The 24,357-nt window shown below is 46.8% G+C and overlaps 2 protein-coding genes across 12 annotated transcripts in view; both read left to right on the top strand.

The window, feature by feature from the left end:
• On the top strand, positions 1-12,356 carry LOC123842033 (zinc finger protein 658B-like). Of its 3 annotated transcripts, XM_064580192.1 has the most exons (3): positions 6-566; positions 2,716-2,842; positions 6,882-12,348. In XM_064580192.1, exons 1-3 carry the CDS (start codon positions 534-536, stop codon positions 9,773-9,775), a joined length of 3,054 nt encoding a protein of 1,017 aa, XP_064436262.1. In that variant the 5' UTR covers positions 6-533; the 3' UTR covers positions 9,776-12,348. The 3 variants fall into 3 exon arrangements, with proteins under 3 accessions (XP_064436263.1, XP_064436262.1, XP_054362623.2); XM_064580193.1 differs by lacking the exon at positions 2,716-2,842 and having other exon boundaries at positions 1-566; positions 6,882-12,351; XM_054506648.2 differs by lacking the exons at positions 6-566; positions 2,716-2,842 and having other exon boundaries at positions 8,058-8,195; positions 8,299-12,356.
• The window catches only part of LOC123841977 (oocyte zinc finger protein XlCOF6-like), a 28,795-nt gene continuing 7,157 nt past the window's right edge, over positions 2,720-24,357 (top strand). Inside the window, exons 1-4 of one of the 9 annotated variants that reach the window (XM_064580215.1) lie at positions 2,720-2,842; positions 20,087-20,535; positions 21,462-21,585; positions 22,988-23,114. In XM_064580215.1, coding sequence (XP_064436285.1) covers positions 21,535-21,585; positions 22,988-23,114 — 178 coding nt within the window. In that variant the 5' untranslated portion in view covers positions 2,720-2,842; positions 20,087-20,535; positions 21,462-21,534. The other 8 variants (XM_064580214.1, XM_064580216.1, XM_064580212.1 and 5 more) reach the window with 8 other exon arrangements.

The following is a 24,357-nucleotide window of genomic DNA, read 5'->3' as shown; positions in this document are numbered from 1 at the left end:
AAGGGATGATTTGTCATTTACCTCAGCAAAGGAATATGGGAGCATCTAAAATAGTAGTTTTCTCTGGAAGCTGACTGACATTCACGGAGTCTGAAAGCATAGCTCTTCTCTGCCTTTAACGAGGAGCAAATGCCGTCCCCCCGGCGAGGAGCAGCGCTTTCCCGCGTCCCTCAGGGCGCCACGTGACCACAGCTCGGCAACTCCAGGGGGGGGCACCCCCTGCCGGAGACCGCCAGAGCTCCGGGAGCCGCCCCACCCGGAAGAGCCCGGCCCGCGGACGCGGCGAGCAGCCAATGAGGGAACAGCACACGGCGTTTCCAGGCGAGCGCAAGCCCCGGGGGCGGGACTTCCGGTCTCATCCGCCAGGAGGTCTCTCTGCCTCAGGTTGGGTCTGTTTGTCCCGTAAGCTGCCGGAGCGCGCGTCAGGCTCCGGTGACCGGCCGTGAAGACGCGAGGGGAGGCGCTGTCCTCGCCGCACGCGGTCGAGTCCGGGTGTCCGCCCACCTCCGGCCTCGCTCGGCCCAGCGAGTCCGATGGCGGCGGCCGCGCGCAGGGGCCCGGCTCCGGTAAGCGTCGTCCCCGCACCCAGACCCCCGCGGCCCAGGCCCCGGCGTCCGGGACAGGCGGGCGGCGGCGGGCGGGGGCCCCGTGCGGGAGCGGGCTCCGGGCCGAGGGCGGCCGGGGCCGAGGCGGGAGGGGGCCGCGCCAGCGGCGGGCAACAGCAGCTCGCCGTCCTTCCTGTCGGGAGCGCAGTGCCGCGCGGCCGTGAGGCCCGTCCCCTCGCTGCCCGAGAAGCCCGTCTCTCCTGGCGGGCGTGAGGTGGGCTCGGCCGGGTGTGAATAGGCGTTCTCCGGCCGCCAGAGGGGAGAGCCCGCCGCGGGGCTAAGCGAGGAGGCAATGGCAGGAGTCGGTGGTATTTTTTTAAAGATATTTTATTTATTTGACGTTTAGAGAGCACGCGCGCGTTGGGGGGTCGGAGGAGAGGGAGAGAGAATCCCAGCCGACTCCCCTCTGAGGGAGGAGACCAACTGGGGCCAGATCCTATGATCCTGACCTGAGCCAAAAAGAGTGGGGCCCTCGAGGGACTGAGTTACCTAGGCACTTGGGTGTTCCTGTTGATGGCGTCGAATGGCTGCCGTGGATGTTGGAGAATTGGTTGAATTATGGTCCTTTTTTGAGAAGAGCTAAACCAAATTGTGGGTGTTGCAGGTGACAAGAGGAAGGGAGGAGTCAGGGCTTTTGGTCTGCGAACCCTAAAAATGAAACAAAAACTGGCAATTATTTTACCCACAAAAATGGGTTTATTTAGGAATGAAAGAAACCACAATTTGGAACAAACAAGCTTAGGCAAGGGACGCCTGGGTGGCTCAGTCAGTTAAGCGTCTGCCTTCGGCTCAGGTCATGGTCCCCGGGTCCTGGGATCGAGCCCCGCATCGGACTCCCTGCTCGACAGGAAGCCTGCTTCTCCCTCTCCCACTCCCCCTGCTTGTGTTCCCTCTCTCGCTACCTCTCTCTCTGTCAAATAAATAAATAAAGTCTTAAAAAAAAAAAAGAGTGGTATTGTTCAGCACCTGGTTGGGTTTGCTGGGCATTGCCAACACAGGTGGTGAAGGAGAAAGAATGATGTGGCAGATACATGGGCAAAACCTCCATGGAATGATGGGACAAGAGATAGCTAGGACATCTAGGAGTATATTTCTTTTTTCAGTAGTCTCCATGCCCAGTGTAGAGCCTAGCATGCAGCTTGATCTCTTGACCCTGATGAAGACCTGAGCTGAGAGCAGGAATCAGACCCTTAACCCACGGAGGCACAGAGGCGCCCCCTGTCCAGGAGCATTTGAGAGTCTGGAGATGCACTTTATTCAGTGGTGTAGGGCTTCAACAGAAATTTGGTGAGAGTTTGTGTGGTGTTTGTAGTGTTTCAAAGTTTTGCTGCTGGAAAAGGTCTGGGGCAGATGTGGTCATTTGTGATTCACTATGCTGGGCAAGGTGTATTTACAAAATTTCAGTTGAAAGTGGAGTATCCAATTGTTGAGGGACAGTATGGGCAGCAGAGAAGTAGACGAGGGTCCATGAATATCCTAGGTTGACATGTGGTTGTGAGTGTCTGTTATTGAAGGGAGGATTAGAGGGAGGCGAGGAGGGCTTCTCAGCATTTGAGGCTTTCCCTCATTTGGGATCCCTGAGAGTCCTGGGGTGGGACTGGAACCTGTTTGAGTTTGTCAAACATCCTTTGGATGTCATGTGACAAGCACAAGTGTGAGTCAAGGGAGGATCCTTTGGTGTGGGGCAGGAAGGTGTGGGAGTTCATCTGTGGGGCCTGAAGACGTGAGAGTGGTACAGTCTACAGAATCCTGTACACATGGAGGGGAAGTGTGAGCTAAAGGCCTCAGCGCCCTGGTATTGAAGACTTCCTGGTAGAGCAGGGCCTATAATGTCTTGAGGGCACAGCATGGGAGACTCCATGGGAATATCGTGGCAGAGGGATGGGACCTTGCAGGCCAGACCCAGAGCTTAGAGTGCATCTCCGTGTCCCCCTGCCTGTTACTGCTGAGGACTGAACACAGTGATTGATGGGAAGGTGAGAGGAGAGCAGCATTAGAGGCACCAGGTATTTATTCTGAGGTGGGGAGACTGGGGTGGATGTGGGGGGGTTTGGATTGTGGGTTCTCAGATAAAGAATGTTCATGGTTTCATTTGTCCTTTTCATGAAAGGGTGGTGTGACCTTTGAGGACATTGCCGTGTACTTCTCCTGGAAGGAGTGGAGGCTTCTTGATGAGGCTCAGAGACAGCTGTACCACCATGTGATGCTGGAGAACTTTACACTTATATCCTCACTGGGTAAGGCCCTCAGCCTCCCCTTTGACCTGGACTAGACTCTGTGCTCCCGAGTCCCCCCTCTGTATTTTCCAGGGTGGGTTAGTCCTTCTCTCATGTGGACTGTGGGCACTGCTTGCTTCCCCAGCTTTCTGGTTAGTTGCTTTTGTTGCTAGCTCTGAGTTGTTGGTGTGCCCTTTTCTCTGCCCTGCAGCTCCCAGTACCCTCTGTGCTGAGCCCTGATTGGATAAGATTAGAGGTCAGTGGTCATGCCGTGAGGCTGATGGATCGCACCTTGCTTGCCCTCTCCCTGGCTGGGTCCATGTGTTCAGATCCGTGCCATTTCTGTGGCCCGGGTTTTGAACCCTTCCTTTAGGTGCCATTTCCTTGTGCCTGCCTGTGCCTGAAATTGCAGGCATTGACATGTTTGTTTGTTTTTTTTTTAAGATTTTATTTATTTATTTGACATAGAGAGACACAGTGAGAGAGGGAACACAAGCAGGGAGAATGGGAGAGGGAGAAGCAGGCTTCCCGCAGAGCAGGGAGCCCGATGCAGGGTTCGATCCCAGGACTGAATGCAGACGAGTAGCAACTGAGCCACCCAGGTGCCCTGGCATGTTTACTGCTTATGTGGACCATGGGTTACTTCTCAAGACTGTCCTGTATGGTTCTTTTAGTAGTGTTTACATCTCTTCTTCTACCTGTCCTCTTCTCATGAGCTTTGTTGAGATATGATTGACAAATTTATATTATTGAAATTATATTACATAATGATTTGATATATGTTATAAATTTTTTTTTTTTTAGATATTTATGCCTGAGGCAGGGCTTAATCTCTCCACCCAGTCATCAAGACCTGGGCCGAAATCAAGAGTTGGATGCTTAATTGACTGGGCCGCCTAGATGCCCTTACATTATGAAATTATTAACAAACGACCCTAATCAACACAACATCGCTTGACACAATTACGTTTTTTGTTATTGATGGTTCCAAAGCTTAGTATCTACTCTGATAGCAAATTTCAAGTGTACAATAAAATTTTTTTTTTTAAGATTTTTTATTTATTCATTTCAGACACAGAGATACAGAGAGAGAGAGAGAACATGAGCAGGGAGAGAGGCAGAGGGAGAGGGAGAAGCAGGCTCCCCGCTGAGCCAGGAGCCCAATGTGGGGCTCGATCCAAGGACCCTGGGATCATGACCCGAGCCTAAGGCAGACGCTTAACGACTGAGCCACCCAGGCACTCCTCAAGTGTACAATAAAATATTAACAACTGTAGTCAACGTGCTGTATATTAGATCCTCAGAACTTATCTTGTAAATGTTAGTGTGTACTCCTACCAACATCTGCCCATCTCCCTCAGTCTTTAGCTTCTGGCATTCTGCTTTCTGTTTCTATGAGTTTGACTCATTTCTTTTCTTAATAAATATCCACGTATGTGGGTTTGTACCCTGTATCCATATACAGGGTTTGTGTTTTGCTGTGTGGCTTATTTGACTTAGCATAGTTTTTTTCAGATTCATCTGTTTGTAGCAAGTGGCAGTGTTGCCTTCATTTTTATGGCTGAATATTACTGCACATGTGTGTACTAAATGTTGTCACTTTATTTATTTATTTCTCTATTTAGATACCATTTATTTTTTTATTCTTTCTTATATATATATAGACTCCATACCCAGTGTCGAGCGTGAACTCACCACCCTGAGATCAAGAGTTGCATGCTGTATGGACTGAATTGGCCACGTGCCCCGTATTTATCATTATTAACATTCACACACACTTACTGATGTTTCCATATATTGGCTATGTGAACAATACTGCAGTGGATATTCATGTTCAGATACGTTGTGGAGATACTGATTTTGTTTCCTTGGGATAGAAACCTAGAAATGGCAGTGGTGGACTATATGGTAGTTGTATTTTCAATTTTTGGTGGGTCTCCCTAATATTTTCCATGATGACTTCCCTATTTACGTTCCCAGCAGCAGTATTCAAATGTTATTTTTTCTGCACATCATGAACAACCTGTTACTTCTTGTCGTTTTGGTAATAGCCATTGTAACAGGTAGGAGGTGATATTTTATGGTGTGGTTTTCATTTCCCTGATGATTTGTGATTGTGAGCACGTGTTAGTCACTTGTACATCTTTTTCACACTCTTGTGTGTTTCATTGGCTCTGGTGCAACATTTTTTTTTTTAAGATTTTATTTATTTGATAGAGACACAGCGAGAGAGAGAACACAAGCAGGGGGAGTGGGAGAGGGAGAAACAGGCTTCCCGCGGAGCTGGGAGCCCGATGTGCAACTCAATCCCAGGATGCTGGGATCATGACCTGAGCCAAAGGCAGACGCTTAACAACTGAGCCACCCAGGTGCCCCTGGTGCAACTTTTCAATTTGATATAGTGGTATTTGTTAGTTTTTGCTTTTGTTGTGTATGTTTTAGATGTCCTGTTCAAAAAACCATTGGCAGGAATAAGGTTAAGGAGGCTTTTCCCTATGTTTTTTTCCAGGAATTTTAGGGTTTGAGATCATATGTCTAAGTCTTTAATCAATTTGAAGTTCATTCCTTGAGTGCTTTAAGATGGGGATCCAGGATTCTTGTTTTCGTATTTGGATATTCACATTTCACAGCAGAATGAAAGAGGTTATTTTTTCGCCAGTGTTGATTCTTGGCCTCATTGTCAAACATTAATTGTCTGTAGACATGTTGCTTTACTTCTGGGCTCTTTATTCCGTTCCACTGGTCTGTTTTTATGCCAGTACCCTATTGTTTTGAAAACAATAGCTTTGTAATATAGTTTGAAATCACAAGTGTGCTGCCTTCAGCTTGATCTTCTTTCTCAAATTGCTTTGGCTTCAGACATTGGTTAACTTGGTGGCAAAACATGCCAGTGTCCTATGTGGAGCAGGAAGCTGGAGGCTCTGCTGAGAAGGGACTGCAGTCACACCCACCCTGTGGCTGATGGAGATAGCCCCAGGCCTTATTTCCCACCCATCGCACATGTCTCTGCTAGTACAGTCTCCAACCAACTTTTTTGTGTGCTTGTGCCCTCTTTTGTGGTCTACTGTGTTCTAGTCAGTGTTATTGGGCTCTTCAGCACTTCCAGGCTAATACCACTCATGGACAGCTGTAGAATTGATTTTTTGTTGGGGTGAGGGATGATTTCTGCTTTTCCACCATCCTGCTGACATCAGTCACATAAGATATTTTTCTTTGTTGTGTCCTGAGTAGCTCTAGGACAGTGCTGGTGGTCCACTTTGTTTGTTTCATACAGTATTGGTATCTTCCTGATACCCTGCAGTTGCTCAGGAGGGCTTACAGGGAAGAGTCCTTTGTGTATCATAGCATGGACATGCTCCAGAAATGACCATGTGAGCTCATAGGGAGCCTGTTTCTGGTGGATGGCAGCTGCGAAAGGTGTGATATCAGCACTGTGTTCAGATCACACTGGGCACCTTTGTTTTTTCAACCTAAGTTTGGTGCCATTGCAGATGACCACACTCCATCTCTGTCTTTCCTTCTTTACTGTTGACAGTTTGTGGACTTCTGAATGCTACTCTTTGGTACTTCCATGACGTCAAGTACAGGGGTAATTAATAGGTCTCGGGCCTCCATGCCTCACCCATATCTCTCACTGCTAATTCTGCGTAGTCCAGCATTCACCCCTGAAATTTTTACCATGACATATTGAAATGCCCTTAAACTGACCTTGAACAAAAGCAAATTTCTTGGGACTGGATATTCCTGCAGCCTCTACTCAGCCAAATATCACCAGCAGAAATGGTCCTACACAGACCTTTGGGCAAAAAACAAGTTGTAGACCGTGGCTCTCTTCCTTGTGTCATACCCTAGTTTTTTGTCCTTCTGGTGTGCTCTCCATAATACTTTGACCACTCGGGCCCAGTAATGCACGACGGCCACTCCTTCAGTTGAATTTCATCTCCTGTGTGTGGAAAAGCATGCTATTCGGTCCTGCCTGGATGAGTCAGGTGCATGTATGTGATGGCTCACCCCCTCGCTATAGTCAACACAAATTTCACCAGCGCTTCTTTGCCTTCAGGTTGTTGCTGTGGAGCAGAGGATGAGGAGGCACCCTTTGCCCAGAGCACTTCTGTAGGCGTGTCACAGACCAGGACGCCCAAGGCAGCTCAGTCTTCCCGGAAGACCCACCCTTGTGAGATGTGTGGTCCAGTCTTGAGAGGCATTTTCCACTTGGCTGCGCACCAGGGAAAAGAAAACAGCCAGAGACTGTTGAGGTGTGGGGCCTGTGGGAAACGATTTTATTTCATTACTGACTTCAGAAAACATGAGAAACAGCACATGGGAGAGAAACCCTTCAGAAGCCGTGTGGACAGGGCCTCTGTTGTGAAGAGCTGGGGATTCCATGGTGCAGGAAAGCCCCTTACCTGTGGAGAAGTTCAGAAGGACTTCCTGTCTGGCTCGGGGCATCTGCAGCAAGAGGCCATTCGTACTGGGGAGAAGCCACACATGATCACCCAGTGCAGGGCAACTTTACAAAGCAGAAAAAGTCATGACCCCTGGGGAGAATGCAAGAACGTCTTTGGTCCCAAACACACACATAGTCAGGACCAGGGTGTCCACCTTGGAAGACAGTCCTTTGTGTGCAGTGAATGCGGGAAAGCATTCAGGTACAAATCCTTATTTGCCATACACCAGAGATCCCATACTGGAGAAAGATATCATGAGTTTGGTAAATGGCAAACACCAACCCGGAATGAACATGGAAAGACTCACAGTGCATCCAGACAGTACACGTGCAGCAAATGTGGGAAATCCTTAGGCCACAAATCTGTTCTCATTCATCCCCAGAGATGGCACAGTGGAGTGAAGAGTTACGTTTGCAGTGGATGTGCAAAAGCTGTTAGCTGTAGCTCAGTGTTGATTACTCATAGGATTCAACCTGGAGAAAGGTTTTATAAGTGTCGTGGCTGTGCAAAATCTTTTCCCTCTATGTCTGCCCTCTCATATCATCAGAGATCTCATGCAGGAGAAAGACAGTATGAGTGCAGTGATTGTGGGAAATCTTTTACCAGCAGTTCTGTCCTCCATTATCACCAGAGAGTTCATAGTGGAGAAAGGCCTTATCAGTGCAGTAAATGTGGCAAGTCCTTTCTCCGAAGAAATAGCCTCAATGTACATATAAAGGTTCACTCAGGTGAAAGGCCTTATAAATGTAACGCATGTGGGAAATCTTTAAAGTGTAAGTCAGCATTCATTAAACACCAGAGCGTTCACACAGGAGAAAGGCCTTATGAGTGCAGCGAATGTGGCAGGTCTTTTCTCCGAAGAAATACACTGAATGTACACATAAAGGTTCATTCAGGTGAAAGACCTTATAAATGTAACGAATGTGGTAAGTCATTTAAGTTTAAGTCAACATTCATTAAACACCAGAGAATTCACACAGGGGAGAGGCCTTATGAGTGTAGTGAATGTGGGAAATCTTTTATCTCTAGGACTGACCTACGGTATCATCAGAGAATTCACACAGGAGAGAGACCTTATCAGTGCAGCGAATGTGGCAAGTCCTTTGTCCGAAGAAATATCCTCAAGGTACACAGAAAGGTTCACTCAGGTGAAAGGCCTTATAAATGTAATGAATGTGGGAAATCTTTGAAGTGTAAGTCATCGTTGATTAAACACCAGAGAATTCACACAGGAGAAAGGCCTTATGAGTGCAGTGAATGCGGGAAGTCTTTTATCACTAGTTCCGTGCTTCATTCTCACCAGAGAGTTCACACTGGAGAAAGGCCTTATGAATGCAGTGAATGTGGGAAATCTTTTACCACTAGTTCTGTCCTCCGTGATCATCAGAGACTTCACACTGGAGAAAGGCCTTATGAATGCAGTGAATGTGACAAAACTTTTACTACAAGTTCTGCCCTCCATTATCATCACAGAGTTCACACTGGAGAGAGACCTTATGCATGCAGTGAATGTGGCAAGTCCTTTGTCCGAAGAAATAGCCTGAGTGTGCACCTGAAAGTTCACTCAGGTGAAAAGCCTTATAAATGTAATGTATGTGGGAAATCATTGAAGTGTAAGTCAACATTCATTCAACACCAGAGAATTCACACAGGAGAAAGGCCTTATGAGTGCAGTGAATGTGGGAAATCTTTTTCCGCTACCTCTGTCCTTCGTTCTCACCAGAGAGTACACACGGGAGAGAGACCTTATGAATGCAGTGAATGTGGAAAATCTTTTACGTCTAGTTCTGCCCTCCGTTCTCACCAAAGAGTGCACACCGGAGAAAGGCCTTATGAGTGCAATGACTGTGGCAAGTTCTTTCTCCACAGAAATAGCCTCAATGTACACATCAAGGTTCACTCAGGTGAAAGACCCTATAAATGTAATGAATGTGGGAAATCTTTGAACTATAAGTCAACATTCATTCAACACCAGAGAATTCACACAGGAGAAAAGCCTTATCTGTGCAGTGAATGTGGGAAGTCTTTTAGTCATAGCTGTGCCCTCCGGTACCATCGTCAGAGTCACCTTGGAATAAGTCCTTATGATTGTAGTGAATGTGGGAAATCTTTTACCACTAGTTCTGTCCTTCGTGATCACCAGAGACTTCACACTGGAGAAAGGCCTTATGAGTGCAGTCAGTGTGGGAAATCTTTCACCACTCGTTCTGTCCTCCGTTCTCATCAGAGAGTTCACTCTCGGGAAAGGCCTTATGAGTGCAGTGAATGTGGCAAGTCCTTTGTCAGAAGAAATAGCCTCAATGTACATGTAAAGGTTCATTCAGGTGAAAAGCCTTATAAGTGTCATGAATGTGGGAAATCTTGGAAGTGTAAGTCGACGTTCATAAAACATCAGAGAATTCATACAGGAGAAAGGTCTTTTGCTTGCAGTGAATGTGGGAAATCTTTTTTCAGTCATGATGCTCTCAGTTACCATCACAGAGTTCACAGTGGCAACAGGCCTTAGGGGTGCTGCTGTTGTAGGGAATCTTTCAGCTGTATCTTCAGTCTCCTTCAACAGGAGGAAATACAATTAATAGAGTCCTTATGGGCAGTATTACGAACTGAATGTTTATGTTCACTAAAATTGATATGTTCAATCCCTATCCTCTAATTCAATAGGATTAGCATGTGATGTCTTGGGAGATAATTCAAAGATACAGTTTCATAAAAATCTGAATTAACCCTGGAGTGAGGTCTCATGAGTATGTGAATGACACAATTCCTTTAGCTCATTATCTGTCTTCATTCCACACTACAGAGTTCACACTGCAGAAAGAGTTAAAATATCATAGAACGTGAGGCAGCCACCTCCCTGAATGGAACTTTGTTCACCTGAATGTCTGCAGTTCAGTGACTTTCCATAAGTTCCAGTCTTTTGGGAAATATTCAGAAGTTGCATATTGCGTTCTGATGTGTCTGAAGTTATTGCTAGAAATCACTGCCAGATTCCATGGCAGAAGTCATCTCTGCCACCTGGATGGTCCCAATAACGTGTCAGTCACCACCCAATATGCTTAAGAATGCTAACCTCTCCTTTGTCATTTGCTGATGGAAATGATGGGTAATTGAGCCTCTTCATTTCCTTCTGATTTTGGTCATGCATGTGACCCAGTGTTGACCATCAGTATCTGATCTGTGTTCTGGGTGGTTACTTGCACAGGAAGACTAAATCTCTTAGGGACTTGGTCTTACCATGCTTCTGATAAATCTTTGCAGCTTCCAAGTCAGTAACAGGAATTGGATGCCACTTGTTGCTCTGGTTTATGCATGAATAGATGTCTTTTTTATTTAATTACCTGTTATCTTAGGTGTTGTGTTCCCTCTAAGGAGTGGTTTGAAAGCAGAATTGGGCTCTGCCCGCATGTAGGAGTGAACAGATTTCACTGTATTCCAAATTTATTGTGTCGCAGAGAAGATAATATCTACATACATACAACATTAGTATTCTCCAGCCCGGGCCTTAATTTGCATTAACTCTAAAACCTATCTGATGGGCTGAATGTGCACCCACAATTCGTATTTTGAAGTTATAACCCCCACAACCTCACAATGTGACTATAGTTAGATATAGCATCTTCATAGAGATCATAAGTTGAAATGGGTTATTAGGATGGACTCTTACTCAGTTTAGCTCGCTTCATGATAAGAAGAGATGAGGATATAGGCACACACGGTTGACTGTGAAGGTAGGGAATCCTCATCTACAAGCCATCCCAGAACCCTTGAGTTCACAACCTGAGCTGAAAGTGGATGCTTAACTGACTGAGCCACCCAGACACCCCTCTTACCTTTTACTTTGGTCATTCGCCTCTGACGTTGTCATACATATATGTCCCGTTCAGTCTTCAGTACTGTTTTCTTCTCTGGATGTGTACCACTATTGATCTCTTCATCTGTTTGGAGCATGTGGGTTATTTCCAGTGTTTCCCTTTCACAAACGAATCCCTTATTATGAAAGTTATATTTTCATTATAATTCCTTATGCAGATAGAGGTTTTATTTTTCTTCTATTAAGACTCAAAGCACAATGGCTAAGTCACAGGTAGGTGAGTGTTAACATTTTCATGAAAGGGCCAAAATGGGATCTAAACTATTCACCACTGCATTCCCACCAGGCATATGTGAGAGTTGCAGTATCTTCAGTCCCTGACAGTACTTGATAGGGCCAGTCTTTAATGTCAGCCCTTTTAATGCATGTGTAGTGCTATGTTGTAATTGCATTTCCTAGGGATTTCTGATTTTCAGCATTTTTTCATGTGTTTATTTACCACGTGTATATCTTTTGTGGTGCAATTTCTGTTCCTATCATTTGCCTATTTTCCTTGATGTGAGTTATGTGAGTTTCTTTGTAGTTCCCTTTTTAATTACAAATAAGATATGCACACAACAAAGATACATGTTGGAATTTTCCTCATTCACACATGGTGTGACATTGTTCTCAGTGGAGTCATAGTAATACTGGAAGGCTATTTCTTCATTATTTTTCCTGAGATTTTTTGTGTCCTGCACAATGTCATAGCCCAAAATACCTTACACATTTAAGTCTAGGGTGCATTCTTACCATTATGTCCTCATTTTCTTCTTAAATCCAGCCATTCAGAAAAACAAAACTCCATCTCCGCTTTGTAGTGTTTGCCAATTTCCAGAGTGTAAATTCTTTGAGAGCAGGATATGCTTAGAAAAAGGTGCAGAATAACTATGTGGGTGTTTGGTGGAAAACCACTCACTGGGGGCTGTGAGCTGGCTGGAGGTCTGCAGGAACCTCACAGGCAGGGGACCTTAATCCTGACAGGCCAGAGGGGAGGGACGTCCCTGAACACCCTGACTGGTGACTGAAAATCTGGCTGGTCTCAACCTAGTAGTGGCAGTTTTGTCAGGCATGCCCACCGAGTTCTGAGTTGTTTTCTCCCATCCCGCCCAGTACACTGAAAGAACTTCTCACCCTGGAGCACCATCCTCCAAGTGATTTTTTTTTTTTTTAAGATTTTATTTATTTGACAGAGACACACCGAGAGAGGGGACACAAGCAGGGGGAGTGGGAGAGGAGAAGCAGGCTTCCCGCGGAACAGGGAGCCCGACACGGGGCTCGATCCCAGGACCCTGGGATCGTGACCTGAGCCGAAGGCAGACGCTTAACCAACTGAGCCACCCAGGCGCCCCCTCAAAGTGATTTATTTCCTTCTTTTTCCTCCTCCTCCTGCTCCTCCTCCTCCATTTTATTTATTTGACGGCACAAGCAGAGGGAGAGGCAGAAGCAGGCTCTCTGCTGAGCGGGGATCTGGATGTGGGGCTAGATCCAAGACCCTGTGATGATGACCTGAGCCAAAGGCAGACTCTTAACCAACTGAGCCACCCAGGTGCCCTCCTTCTCTTTCTGTAATAGTTGACTGCTGGTCCCGCAAGGGGTCTACACAGCCTTGGGCTGTGTTTCCAGACAGCTGTCTGAGGGGAAGCCTGCTAGGCCTTTGGAGGGGGTGGGCGCTTGGGTCATTTCCAGCCTCCCCCTATCCTGGAAGGACTTGGAGCCAGGTGCGGTGGAGGCTGTCTCAGAATAGATCTGGGGTCAGTGTTGGTGCAGTTTTTGTTTGTTACCTCCAGGTGGTGACTTTGGCCTTTTGTTTGAACTATCCCATTTGACCTTCTGCCTGTTTTGATCCACTTTCAGCTTCCATGGCAAGGGGCACCCCTTCCACCCGAGGGCTTGCATGTCAGAAGGATCTTTTGTGGGGCGCCTGGGTGGCTCAGTTTTTAAGCGTCTGCCTTCAGCTCAGGTCATGGTCCCAGGGTCCTGGGATCGAGCCCTGCATCGGGCTCCCTGCTCAGGGGAAGCCTGCTTCTCCCTCTCCCACTCCCCCTGCTTGTGTTCCCTGTGTCTCTGTCAAATAAATAAATAAAATCTTAAAAAAAAAAAAAAAAAAGGATCCTTTGCATTTGTAGGTTGGGGGATGCACAGGAAGGTCAGGTTTCCTGGTTCAACCTGAAGCTGCCAGCTGGGCTCTGATGGGTCTCAGCTCCTCTCACCTAGAGCTTAGTGGCTACAGCAGGGGACCATCTCACCTGTCGTGCACCAGTTCTGGGACTTTAGAAGTTTGGCACTGACTTTTGCCAGCTGTGCAAGAGAGTGGAGGAGGCGGTGGCAGGCAATGTAAATCTCTTTAAGGCTGCCCTTAATGCGTGGCGTGTAATGACAGTGGCTTAAAAGAAATTCATTTAACTTATCAGCATTTTTATTTTTCAAAAAAAAAAAAAGAAGGAAGGAGGGAAAAAGGAAGGAAGAAAGGGAGATAGGAAGAAAAAGAAAAAGGAAGGAGAGGAGAGAGGAAGGGAGGAAGAGGAAGAAAGGAAAGAAAAAGAAGGCAAGAAAGAAAAAAGGGGAGAGGAGAAAGAAAGAAAGAAAGAAAAAGAGGAAGAAAGGGAGGGAGGGGAGAGGAGAGCCAGGAGGGGTACATCTTCTCGGGCAAGGAAGTGTGTACCCAGGTTGGGTGCTAATATGGGAACCTCTTCCTCTTTCTCTGTGAACCCTCCTGTGAGCGAGATGGCATCTTGGGGGGTCAGTGAGAAAGGGGCTGAGCATGTGGAGATCTGTGTGGGGTCTCCTGAGCATCTCGGTACCAGGCAGGAGACAGGGGTGGCTCAGGAACAAAGAAGGTAAGTGCAGGGAGTCAGCAACCTGGGTAGAAGATTTAGGAAGGACCCTCTGGGCTGAGTTCCCATACTTCCTCTGGAGCCTAAGTTCCCACCGCTGATCCTTAAGGCAATACCTTCCCAAGACCACTGACCATTTTTTTTTAAAGACTTTATTTATTTGACAGAGAGATAGAAAGTACAAACAGGCAGAGCAGGCAGAGGGAGAGGGAGAAGCAGGTTCTCCCGCTGAGCAGGGAGCACAACGTGGGGCTCGATCCCAGGACTCTGGGATCATGACCTGAGCTAAAGGCAGACGCTTAACCAACTGAGCAACACAGGCGTCCCTAAAACTTTCTAAGGTTTTAACAAACTTTCCCCAAGATTTAAATCATGAACAAAGTCTCGTTGACTAATTAGGCTTGTTTGGTATGTTACATTCTGGTATGGGGTCATCATCACTTGATATTCTGGCTATTGAGGTGTTATGTGTCACAGAATAACTGAGTTTCTTTGTTAATTGTATCATAGTGAACTCTCAGATCATTAACAGTGTCCATTTCTGAGTTTTTCTCATTTATAATTGTTCTTATTCTTTTGCAAAATGAGTTTTCATCTTCAAGGAGGTTCATATAAAGGACTTTTAGGACAAAAACAGGTATTCAGTATCTTTAAGATCATAAAAATGAAATGAGTAAGAATTTCCAGAACCAACTAAAAGCTGCATTCAAACTAAACAAGAACTAGTAACATGGGACTAAATGAACTAAGAATATGATTATAGTTTTGTGACTCTTGCTTGAAACATTGCTGGTTGCTAATGTTTTCTCTTCCAGATTAAGGAAACTTTCTCATAAGATATCTATGACTTTCAGAAAGGTGAAAAAGTATTCATTTGTGAACAAATTTAAGCATTTAGCTTTTCTCTCTACCTGAACCCTCTGAAATTCAGAAGGTCTCAGTGAGTATTCTTTCTTCCATGGCAATCAGAGTCATTTGCATAAGTTCAGTAATTGTTCTCCTTGTAACAGGACACCATTGGAAACATTGGTTATTTTACCAAGGCTTTGACTGGAATGTCATATTTGTGAGAGGCATGTATAGAGTCAGATATGACCAAACAGCTTTAAGGATCTAAGGTTGACTTTATGAAACCTGGAGCCATAAAGCCCCATGGAACTGTTGGCCTATTCCCTTGCTTACAGAGTTCCCAGCAGCCTCACCAGGTGAGTAAAGAATGTCACTTCCTGGCAGTGCAGGAACGTCAGCATACTTTGGGGCCCTCAGGAAGAGGAATCCAACCAAATGTACAGGTATTGCAGGCATGTCTGATGGCAAGTACTTGGCTTGGCTTCTGGCCTGGAGAGGCTACTAAAAGTTCAACCTAGAGATTCCTTATAAAAGTTCCAGCAAAGCAGATTCTATAAGATCTATATGACCAATCATTATTCTTGCTGAGCTTATGTAAATGATTAGGCCATGTTTGTTAAAATTGGACTTGTTTTTCAAATAAATTAGTCCTGATTTGGCTATCTCTGATTAAAAATGAGGGTTATTTTAGAAAGAAGAATTGTGTTTCAATAACACACCTTTGTGGATGTTAAATTCTATATCTGATTGTATTTAAATGTTCTTTACCTAAGCTAGACAACCTGAGGTAGACTTCAGAGAAATTACCACAGTAGCTCATGTATAGACAACCTTCTTGTTATTCTGTGGGGATAATAACAGGACCCCATGGACATATTATTATTTGAACAATGGAAAATGGGATTGATTCCCCAACAATTGTATAACTCAACTAGCACCTTGACCAATTCTATGTGGCTGGGATGGTGAAATCTCTCCTTAAAAGCCAAAGCATACCCCACTCCATAGGGTTAACTATGGGCTTGTAGAGATAATGGATGACCCCACTTTCTTTATTTGGATGATGCCCTTGGGGATGCCCTTATCTCTTGGGACAAGTCTTTTCCCACTTGCCAGTGATTCTTTAAATTAGAATATTGTTAAGGCTGGACCTTAAACAAAAAGGGCTTCTTGATGGTTTCAACCCTTATAGTCGTATTTATCCTGGAAGCCACCTCTATTGAGGTACAATTGCAAACAAAGGCTTTAGCTAAGCTTACAACAGCCTTCCCAGTAAAAGGAGCCTCAAAGCTCACTATGGACAGTTCCTGACTGTAATGACTTCACATCCGGTCCAGAGTGTCTTAGAAACCAAAGGCCATCAATGGATGATGGGAGGTTGACTTATTAAATATCAGGCTACACTTATAAATATGTCTGGAATAATACTTGAAACCTGTCATACTTTAAACCCAGCTACCCTTATGCCTGGACTTGATCATTATACTTCTATAGAGCATAATTGTTCAGAGGTTATTGATCTTGTTGATGCCAGTCAACCAGATTTAAAAGGAGCCCCTGTTGAAAATACAGATGAGAGTTGGTTTACTGATGACAGTAGTTTCATGGAAAAGGGAATAAGAAAAGCTGGGTATGCTACAGTGCTCTCTCGTGCTTTGCAATTGCCAAAGCCTTAAACGTTAATATTTATACTGACTCCAAATATGCTTCCCTAGCTCTGCATGTCCATGGAGCAATTTGGAAGAAAAGGGGATTATTATCAAGCCATAACTCCCCAATCACACATGGGACTGAAATTATTTACTCTTCTTATGGCTGTACACCTACCTAAGGAGGTAGCTATAATTCACCTCAAAGGACATCAAAGGATATGACCTTAGAATCTAAAGGAAACAATTTGGTAAACTGTGCAGCCAAGCAGGCAGCACAAAATAAACAAATATTAAGTCTTTTACCAGTCTGAACTACAATAAAGTCCATAAGTCCAGTCTATTCAGACCAAGAAATGCACAAGACTGGCTTGTTAATAATGAAGGGAAAAATCTTTATACCCAAAAATAACCAATGGAAAGTAATACAGGATACACACCAGGGTACTGATTTGGGCAAAAAGGCCATGGAGGTGACAAAAACTTTGCTAAGAAAAACTGTCCCTAGGTTTGGACTCCCGTGGTCCCTACAAGGTGACAACAGACTCTCTTTTATTACACAAATTTAAAAGATGGCCCTCCAAAACTGAATAGCCTTTGATATCTTCACTGCAGTTAAAGGAGGCCCAGAATTCGATGACTGTCTCCTAACAGGACCCAATGGCTATATGGCTCTAACTCGTGTCCATGGCTTCCCCCAGGCTGGATAGGCCACTGTACTCTAGGTTTTGCCTGGATGCACGGATGTATTATTAAAACCATTATCAACCTGGTCAACCTTCCAAATGTAAAATGATGGTGGACATGTTCTGTGTCTCACTGGTAAAAACACATAACATCCATTTTTGTTCCCTCTTTGGAACTGGACGATGTTTTGTTTTTTTTTTTTTTTTTAAGATTTTATTTATTTGACCCGGTGGGGGCAGAGAGCAAAGAAGAAGAGGGAGAAGTAGGCCTTCCGATGAGCAGGGAGCCATAGGGCTCAATCCCAGGACTCTGGGATCATGACCTGAGCCAAAGGCAGATGCTTAACAACTGAGCCACCCCCAGGTGCCCCTACATACATGTTCTTTATTTTATTTATTTATTTATTTATTTATTTATTTAAGATTTTATTTATTTTGACAGAGAGAGACACAGCGAGAGAGGGAACACAAGCAGGGGGAGTGGGAGAGGGAGAAGCAGGCCTCCTGCCGAGTGGAGAGCTCGACGCGGGGCTCGATCCCAGGACCCCGGGATCATGACCGGAGCCAAAAGTAGATGCTTAATGACTGAGCCACCCAGATGCCCCTATTTATTTACTTTAAACAATTTTTAAAAAAGATTTTATTTATTTATTTGACAGAGACACAGCGAGAGAGGGAGCACAAGCAGAGGGAGTGGGAGAAGGAGAAGGAGGCTTCCCGTGGAGCAGGGAGCCTGATGTGGGGCTCCATCCCAGGACCCTGGGGTCATGACCTGAGCCGAAGGCAGACATTTAACCGACTGAGCCACCAAGGCGCCCCTGGACAATGTTGTTTGGCACATGGAAACTCTTAGGTACTTGGTCAAAGCCCTAAATGACACTCAAAATAATATTTCTCCATTAAATACTAAAGTAACGCAAATGCATGAAGTAGTTCTACATAATAGAAGGGCATTAGATGTTTTAACTGTTACACAAGGTGAAACTTGTGCTAGCATAAAAACAGAATGCTGTATATATGTTCCAGATTACCACAAAATATTTCTGGTTTTCTAACTGACATGAATACTCAAATTGGTGCTTTAAATGATCTCTTTCCTTTAATGATTGCTTTAAACTGGACTGGAGGAAAATTATCAGAGGTCAACTATCAAAGGACTCTTATTCAGACTTACCTATTTCTCATTATAATATTAACCTTATTTTGTTGTCATTTCCAGTGGCTCACTGCCTAGTGTCAAGACTCCTTCACTGCCGTACCTTCCAGCTAACAGATGATCCTTTCTACTCAAGGAGGTTCATCTATGTTGACGGCAATAGATTCAGCTGCCTCCCACTTTTGTAACTCCCCATACATTCCCCAACTGAGCAATACTGACCCATAGGTAGGGACATCTCTACACTCCTATTCAGTAGGAAGACTTTACAGAAGATGAAACCTTCCACCTTCAACAAACTTAAAGATTTAAGAGTCAAAATTGTTCAGGGAGGAAATGATGAGGGAACAAAAGGCAAGCTGAGGACAAATCAGAAGCTGACACCCCACACCTCCCAACCCCATGGGATATATGTGACATTCCTCAGGCACTCCTGGTTGCCCTAAAGGAAAAACAAATAGTTAGCTTACAGTACTCACAATCCTACAAGACGTGAGTCTCCCTCAATTTACCAAACACCTAGAATTTATAAGAACAAAGCATTTCTATCAATGGTCTAGCTTCCAGAAGGGACTGTAAATACAATTAAATGTCTTTATAATCTGCAGCCCATTGGCAGGTATTTGAAGCAGGCAAAATATAATGTTCCTCCAGGAAGCTCCCAACTATCTTACTGTTAATGCCTTAGAGGGGTAAACAACCTTAACGTGACAATGGCAAGGACTCCAGTATACTGTGAGTCTTCTTTAACATATGAAAGTTCTTTTGAAACCTCCCTTTTTCCTTACCCTCCCCAACCCCATAGCATATAATCAGCCACACCTCACAACCCGGGGCAGCAGCTCTTTCTGCCCCTGGGTCCTGCTTTAATAAACCATGATTTTGCACCAAAGACGTCTCAAGAATTCTTGGTGAACCCCACTGAACCTCACCTATATTCCAAAACCGCATCACTTGTTACCATCACACCTGCCACATTCTAAAGTAGATTTCATATTTCTGCGTTCAAGTTTCCTGTCCTTCCATGAACATAATAAAAGTCACATGAAGGCAGGACCACTTCTCTTGTGCCTGCATTTCTCCCATACACCTACACAAAGTTCCTGAAAACCCAGTATGAGCACAAAGCACATTTGTTAGAACAGTGAATTAACGTGACATTTGCATTTCCCTTTCGTTTTAACTTTTCCGGTTGCCCTAAATGTCCTCTTTACTTCTCCCTCCAAAATACTCTGAAAATTAGTGAAGGAAACCACATTTGACATGGAGTCAGTTGGCCCTGAAAGGGGAGATCTCGCACATGTATAATCAGCAGGAGGAAGGAGATACTTTTTTATCTTGATAAGGGAGCATGCTTTCTTGTTAGGATTGTAATCTCCTTTACACAAAAGAAAAGATGATAGCTCCTTGTGCCCGCAAGAATACACTAAACTTGGCATGCAGCCAATGAAAAACAGCCAGGACTTCAAAACCTCTTCTTCTTCAGTGACCTTTTTTTGAAAGCCGCCCCCTCCAATCTCCTTCTAAGACCTAATAAAAGCTGACGTTCCGTGATTCTCTTCAGACTTGCTTGTCGTTGGCCAGTGTACCTATCCGGACTTGAAATTCCTGTTCCTAAAGAAACTGTTTACTGGTGAAATAACTGGCTATTTACACTTGAGGTTGACAGTACTATGCCTCAATGTTCTCAGGAATGACAGGAGTCACATTTTGATGTTAAAAAGCCTCCCAATGTCCAGGCACATGGGTCTAGCACGGTGACATCTCTGTTTGATTCTATCTTTTCCTAGACGTGTGGCGCCTTCTAGAAGGTCTCTGAGGTGGTAAGTACCTTTAGCTTTTCCTGACGTGTGAGGAGACCTATGCTCTGGACCTCCGGGGTGGACGACGCCCCTCCTGAGACCGCCAGAGCTCCGGGAGCCGCCCCACCCGGAAGAGCCCGGCCCGCGGACGCGGCGAGCAGCCAATGAGGGAACAGCACACGGCGTTTCCAGGCGAGCGCAAGCCCCGGGGGCGGGACTTCCGGTCTCATCCGCCAGGAGGTCTCTCTGCCTCAGGTTGGGTCTGTTTGTCCCGTAAGCTGCCGGAGCGCGCGTCAGGCTCCGGTGACCGGCCGTGAAGACGCGAGGGGAGGCGCTGTCCTCGCCGCACGCGGTCGAGTCCGGGTGTCCGCCCACCTCCGGCCTCGCTCGGCCCAGCGAGTCCGATGGCGGCGGCCGCGCGCAGGGGCCCGGCTCCGGTAAGCGTCGTCCCCGCACCCAGACCCCCGCGGCCCAGGCCCCGGCGTCCGGGACAGGCGGGCGGCGGCGGGCGGGGGCCCCGTGCGGGAGCGGGCTCCGGGCCGAGGGCGGCCGGGGCCGAGGCGGGAGGGGGCCGCGCCAGCGGCGGGCAACAGCAGCTCGCCGTCCTTCCTGTCGGGAGCGCAGTGCCGCGCGGCCGTGAGGCCCGTCCCCTCGCTGCCCGAGAAGCCCGTCTCTCCTGGCGGGCGTGAGGTGGGCTCGGCCGGGTGTGAATAGGCGTTCTCCGGCCGCCAGAGGGGAGAGCCCGCCGCGGGGCTAAGCGAGGAGGCAATGGCAGGAGTCGGTGGCACTGTCCGCGGACTGCTGCTCGGCCCGCCTCGGATGTCGGAGGACTGGTGGACTCCTGGGGTACGTTCTGAGAAGGGCTACGGCAAAGGGTGGGTGTTGCAGGTGAGGAGAGAAGGGGGAGCGAGGGAGGCCCCGGGGCTTCGGGTCCGTGACCCTAAGAACGAAGCAAGAGCGGACAGTTATTTTACCCGCACGAACGGGTTTCTGTGGAGACGGAAGAGAAGTGCAGTTTGGAACGGAGAAGCGGAGTCCAAGCAGTAGGTCGGCGCGGAGGGCAAGAGGGGTGGTCTTTTTTCAGGGGAAAGGGGTGAAGTCGGGAAGGTGTTGTAAACGTAAGTCCCCTGGAGGCAACGGGAAGTGCTGGTACAGTGGCTTCTCATTGGCTGAGCCGTTGGGTGGGGCGCTCAGGACAGACTGTCTTTTTGGGTCTGTGCTTGTGAAGAAGTATCCCCATATAAGGTCAAGTCCGTCTCTGTGGGTTGCGTCTGCAGTTGATCACTGGCAGTGCCTGAGAGCTCCCTGTGCCTCAACCTCCCGACTCCATTTCCGTGAGGTTTCCCATCACTGATTTTCACAGGTCCTGGCAGCTGAAGGGACGGAAGCGCCCATCAGCCTGATGGAAGTTAGCAGTCGGTTGCGTATCCTTGGGGATGTCCTACCTTGTTTTGACATTGTTAAGCGACTTAGATGTTCGGAGAAGTGTGAGTGATGGTGCCAAGTGGGCAGCTGGACAAGATGTTTTGGGAAACTGGGGGAAGGTTTCAGGATGGAGGGTTTGAAAAGTGATGGCTGCTGTGTGGCCCGGGTGGAGATCTGGATCACAACTAGGAAGGGAATGCAGAGTATCATGGTAATACTGCTAGTAGGTCAGAGGGTCCTAGTAAAGTCTGCTGAAGAGTGGTTTTCTTCCTCAGCATGTGCTTGGGGTTGCTGGGCATTGTGAACACAGGTGAAGGAGAGAGAATGATCTGGCAGAAACATGGGCAAGCCTTCCCTGGGATGATGGGACAAGAGGTAGCTGAGGACAACTAGGAGTTTTGTGGGGTTTGTTTTGTTTTTTAATTTCTTTGTTTAAGTAGGCTCCATTCCCAGTGTGGAGCCCAGCATGAGTCTTGAACGCATGACTCTGAGATCAAGACCTGTGCTGAGATCAAGAGTCAGATGCTGAACCCAGTAAGCCACCCAGGCGGCCCCTCCTACGAGTATTTGAGAGGTTGGGGATTCTCTTTATTTAGTATTGTAGGGCTTCACCAGAATCTTGTGGTCAGCTCTTACGGTGTCTGCGGTATTGCAAAGTCTTGCCGCTGGGAAAGTTCTGGAGCAGATGTCATTTGTGGTTCGCTTTGCCTGGCAAGGAGACCTTTAGCGCTCGGGTTTTCACAAAGGTTCAGTGGAGAGTGGTGGGTTCTGATTGTTGAGGGACAGTATGGGTGGCACAGAAGTAAAAGAGGGTCTATGAGTACTCTAAGCTGACATGTGGTTGTGAGTGTCTGTTATTGAAGGGAAGATTACAGGCAGGTGAGGAGGGCTTCTCAGCAGCATTTGAGGCTTTCCCTCATTTGGGATCCCTGAGAGTCCTGGGGTGGGACTGGAACCTGTTTGAGTTTGTCAAACATCCTTTGGATGTCATGTGACAAGCACAAGTGTGAGTCAAGGGAGGATCCTTTGGTGTGGGGAGGAAGGTGTGGGAGTTCATCTGTGGGGCCTGAAGACGTGAGAGTGGTACAGTCTACAGAATCCTGTACACATGGAGGGGAAGTGTGAGCTAAAGGCCTCAGCGCCCAGGTACTGAAGACTTCCGGGTAAAGCAGGGCCTATAATTGGCTGTCTTGAGGGCACAACTGGGAGACTCCATGGGAATGTCGTGGCAGAGGGATGGGACCTTGCAGGCCAGACCCAGAGCTTAGAGTGCATCCATGTGTCCCCCTGCCTGTTACTGCTGAGGACTGAACACAGTGATTGATGGGAAGGTGAGAGGAGAGCAGCATTAGAGGCACCAGGTATTTATTCTGAGGTGGGGAGACTGGGGTGGATGTGGGGGGGTTGGATTGTGGGTTCTCAGATAAAGAATGTTCATGGTTTCATTTGTCCTTTTCATGAAAGGGTGGTGTGACCTTTGAGGACATTGCCGTGTACTTCTCCTGGAAGGAGTGGAAGCTTCTTGATGAGACTCAGAGACGGCTCTACCACCATGTGATGCTGGAGAACTTTACACTTATATCCTCACTGGGTAAGGCCCTCAGCCTCCCCTTTGACCTGGACTAGACTCTGTACTCCCGCGTCCCCCCTCTGCATTTTCCAGGATAGGTTAGTCCTTCTCTCGTGTGGACTGTGGGCACTGCTTGCTTCCCCAGCTTTCTGGTTAGTTGCTTTTGTTGCTAGCTCTGAGTTGTTGGTGTGCCCTTTTCTCTGCCCTGCAGCTCCCAGTACTCTCTGTGCTGAGCCCTGATCAGGTAAGATTGGAGGTCAGTGGTCATGCAGTGAGGCTAATGGTTTGCACCTTGCTTGCTCTCTCCCTGGCTGGTCCGTGTATCCAGATCCATGACTTCTCGATGGCCTAGGTCTTGACCCTTCTCTTAGGTGACATTCCATTGTGCCTTCCTGTGCCTGAAATTGGAGGCATTGGTATGGTCACTACTTTAGTGGACCGTGGGCTAGTTCTCAAGAATGTCCTTTATGGATCTTTTGGTTTTAGTTTTAGTTTTTTTTTTTTTTAAAGAGTTTATTTATTTATTTGACAGAGGGAGATACAGCAAGAGAGGGAACACAAGCAGGGGGAGTGGGAGAGGGAGAAGCAGGCTTCCCGCAGAGCAGGGAGCCCGATATGGGGCTCGATACCAGGACCCTGGGATCATGACCTGAGCCGAAGGCAGACGCTTAACGACTGAGCCACCCAGGCGCCCCTGGTTTTAGTTTTTAAAGATTTTATTCATTTATTTGTCAGAGAGCAAGAGAGAGCAGCAGGCAGAGGGAGAAGCAGGCTCCTCGCTGGGCGGGGAGCCCAAAGTGGGACTCAATCGCAGGACCCTGGGATCATGACCTGAGCCGGAGGCAGACGCTTAACTGACTGAGCCACCCAGGCGTCCCTGTATGGATCTTTTTGTAATGTTTACAACTTTTCTTCTGTCTGCCCCCCTCCTTCAGGTTTGTTAGGTATGATTGACAAATCAAATTATTATTGAAAGTATTACATAATGATTTCATGTATTTATTTATTTATTTATTTTTTTAAGATTTTATTTATTTATTCATGAGAGACAGAGACAGAGAGAGAGAGGCAGAGGGAGAAGCAGGCTCCCAAGGAGCAGGAAGCCCGATGTGGGACTCGATCCCAGGACCCTGAGATCATGACCTGAGCCGAAGGCAGACGCTTAACCATCTGAGCCACCCAGGCGCCCCGATTTCATGTATTTAAACATTATGAAATTAGTACCAAAATGAAGTTAATCAACAGAACCATTCTTGGCATAGTT

This window comes from Mirounga angustirostris, unplaced genomic scaffold (genome assembly GCF_029215605.1).
Source record: "Mirounga angustirostris isolate CCGP_5_RB_7025 unplaced genomic scaffold, mMirAng1.0.hap1 SCAF_16, whole genome shotgun sequence".
NCBI classification, from domain to species: Eukaryota; Metazoa; Chordata; class Mammalia; order Carnivora; family Phocidae; genus Mirounga; species Mirounga angustirostris.
Note: the sequence above shows the minus strand (reverse complement) of the source record. Positions and strands in the feature narration are given on the sequence as shown.

Bases quoted from the DNA above. Each gene is read 5' to 3' on its own strand.
- LOC123842033 (XM_064580192.1), top strand. From the start codon at position 534: ATGGCGGCGGCCGCGCGCAGGGGCCCGGCTCCG. The intron at 567-2,715 runs GTAAGCGTCGTC...TTTTCATGAAAG, and splicing joins CGCGCAGGGGCCCGGCTCCG to GGTGGTGTGACCTTTGAGGA. The intron at 2,843-6,881 runs GTAAGGCCCTCA...CTTTGCCTTCAG, and splicing joins TACACTTATATCCTCACTGG to GTTGTTGCTGTGGAGCAGAG.